This window comes from Corylus avellana, chromosome ca9 (genome assembly GCF_901000735.1).
Source record: "Corylus avellana chromosome ca9, CavTom2PMs-1.0".
NCBI lineage: Eukaryota > Viridiplantae > Streptophyta > Magnoliopsida > Fagales > Betulaceae > Corylus > Corylus avellana.
Window position 1 is genome coordinate 6010074 of NC_081549.1, and position 2607 is coordinate 6012680.

The 2607-nt window shown below is 41.1% G+C and overlaps 1 protein-coding gene across 1 annotated transcript; it reads left to right on the top strand.

Annotated features, from left to right (window-relative positions):
• LOC132162204 (uncharacterized) lies at positions 1 to 1632 on the top strand. The gene has a single exon (XM_059572469.1). It carries the CDS (start codon positions 1 to 3, stop codon positions 1630 to 1632), a length of 1632 nt encoding a protein of 543 aa, XP_059428452.1.
• The last annotated feature ends 975 nt before the right edge of the window (positions 1633 to 2607 follow it).

Sequence of the window (2607 nt, forward strand, 5' to 3'; positions counted from 1 at the left end):
ATGGAGCAGCTTGATCATTTCATCCACGAGCATCCATTAGCCTTCAGTAGTGAAGAGCAGAAAATTGAAGGGCAAGCTATTTGCTGTGGGTGCCAGGAGCCAGTATTTGGTCCGACCTACAATTGCTCTGAATGCAACTTTGTGCTGCATAAATCATGCGCCCAGCTACCCACCCAGACCCACCACCCGCTGCATCGCGGACACCCCCTCGATCTCCGTGCAAAGCCATCGCCTGAAGTGTATACTACCTGCGATGCCTGCAGTAAGATTTGTAATGGCTTCACTTACCGTTGTCGTCCCTGCAATTTCGACCTTGACATCATATGTGCTTCTCTATGGCGCAATATTATGGATGATGGTCACCAACACGTTTTCATCCCCCTGATGAAGCAGATCCACTTCACCTGTGAAGCATGTGGCAAAGAAGGCAAATGCAAATCTTCCCTGTGTAGCATCTGCCAACTATGGATCCACCGAGAATGCGCTGATTTTCCAAGAACCCTCAAGATAATAGGACACGATCACCTTCTCAAGCTCATCTATTCTCTTCATCAGATTCCTCATCCAAACTATGTATTCTGCAAACTCTGCTACAGAAAGGTTAACACCAAGTTTGCTGCTTATTATTGTCCGGATTGCAATTACATTGCCCACTTGTACTGCGCAACACATACAAATATTGTGGATAATTCCGTGCCCAATGAAGCCGTTGACTTTGTAACTCGTGTTACTGATCATGATATCACCCATTTTAGAATGCAACACAACTTAGTCCTCTGCGATGTGGAGCTGGAGGATGATAAACGATGTTACGGGTGCGTGCGGCTCATCTCACCTCCTTTTTATAGTTGTTCTCTCTGCGATTTATTTCTCCACAAAAGCTGCAATGAGCTGCCTGGACAGAAGCAACACCCACTTCACCAGCACCCGCTCACCCTCCGAACAAATGCAGATTCCATCAATAGCATTTTCATTTGTGATGCTTGTGGTCATCATTGCAATGGGTTCGCCTATAACTGTGATCAGTGTCACTTCAACCTGGATGTTTATTGTAGTTTAATTTCGGAAAAGCTAACACATAGCGGTCATAAGCACCCCCTCTTCCTCCCCTGGATAAAAACTTCTGAATGCTGCAGTGCTTGTGGTGGTTCGGAAGAGGATGATCTATTTGTTTGCCTTGATTGCAACTTCACCTTGGGCTATACCTGTGCTACTCTTCCGTTTGTAGCTTGGCACAGTGGCGACGACCATTTACTCAGCCTCATGTATCCTTCTGATGATGTTGAAGATGATTCTAGAGATTATTATTGTCTTATTTGTGAAGAAGAAAGAAACCCACATCTCTGGTTTTATTATTGCGCAGATTGCGATTTTTCTGCTCATCCTAGATGTGTTCTTGGAGACTATCCGTTTATCAAGTTTGGAGCCACCTACAAATATGACACTCACCCGCATAGCCTCACTTTTGTTCAAAAGACCAAGAACTACCCTCCATGTGACGCATGTGGTGAGCCTAGCACAGATTGGTCCCTGTCATGTGCTCAATGCAGGATCAATGTACACGGGGAAGGTAATTGTTTCTGGCACCAGCAAGAACAGGGTAGAATAACTTTTAGCAACACCCCGTGTTAAATTTGGACAAAACATCTATCTATACTTCATTGAATTTTTTTTTATCAAAGCTTGTTGTTTGTTACTTTTCTAAAGTTGTGTTGTTTTTATAATTCTCTTAATAAAGTTTACTTATTATCAAACAGATAAAATATAGGAACATAACTCTCGTCTGAATGGCAGCTAAGCTAAGTTATATATGCATAATTTAAAAATAAAAATAAAAGAGAGGAAACATGAGAGTGGTATAATTTGGTGGTGGGGGATACCTTACCTTTGGGCCCACTAGGGGCCATTAAGGCCTCTTTTCCTCGCCAATGTCGCCTACTGAGGACGGAGTTCTAATCGAGGGACCCCAAAATTCAAGGTTCGGGATTCCCAGCAATGGTGCCATCAGAAATTTTAGTACTGCTAGCCCTTCAATGTCATCTAAGATCGGCAATACTTAAAAATTGCCGGTCAGCAATTTTGAAACCCAAGGTCAACATGCCACGTCAACTTGACTGCTTTCTTTCTTTCTATTTTTATATTCCCTTTCCCCACACTTCTCCGTCTTCTTCTTTTCTCGCTCTCCTCCCATTTTCTTGCCTATCATTATAATTAGTTAGTTTCGCTAGAAATTCAAACTTTTGATATCTGTAATATAAACGAAGTATGTACTTTCTCTTGAGTTAGATGTATGGCCATATTTGTTATTATTTTTTATTATTATTATTTTGTTTGATTTTTTTAAAAAAAATTTAAATAATATTTTATTATTTTATTATGAGTTGGACATGTAACAGCTTATAGACCCTTAAATAACATTGAAAGGCCAGGATTACTAAAATTTTTGATAGGCAATTTTTTCCCCATTGCAGAGAATCCCAATCCAAAATTCAATAGACCAAAGAACCTCTAGGGATCCATAGGGTTAAAGGCTCCTTCGAACTTCAAGGATCAATGAACCCCCATTGGAGGATTACGGACTAGGATCATCTCCATTTCATATGAAAT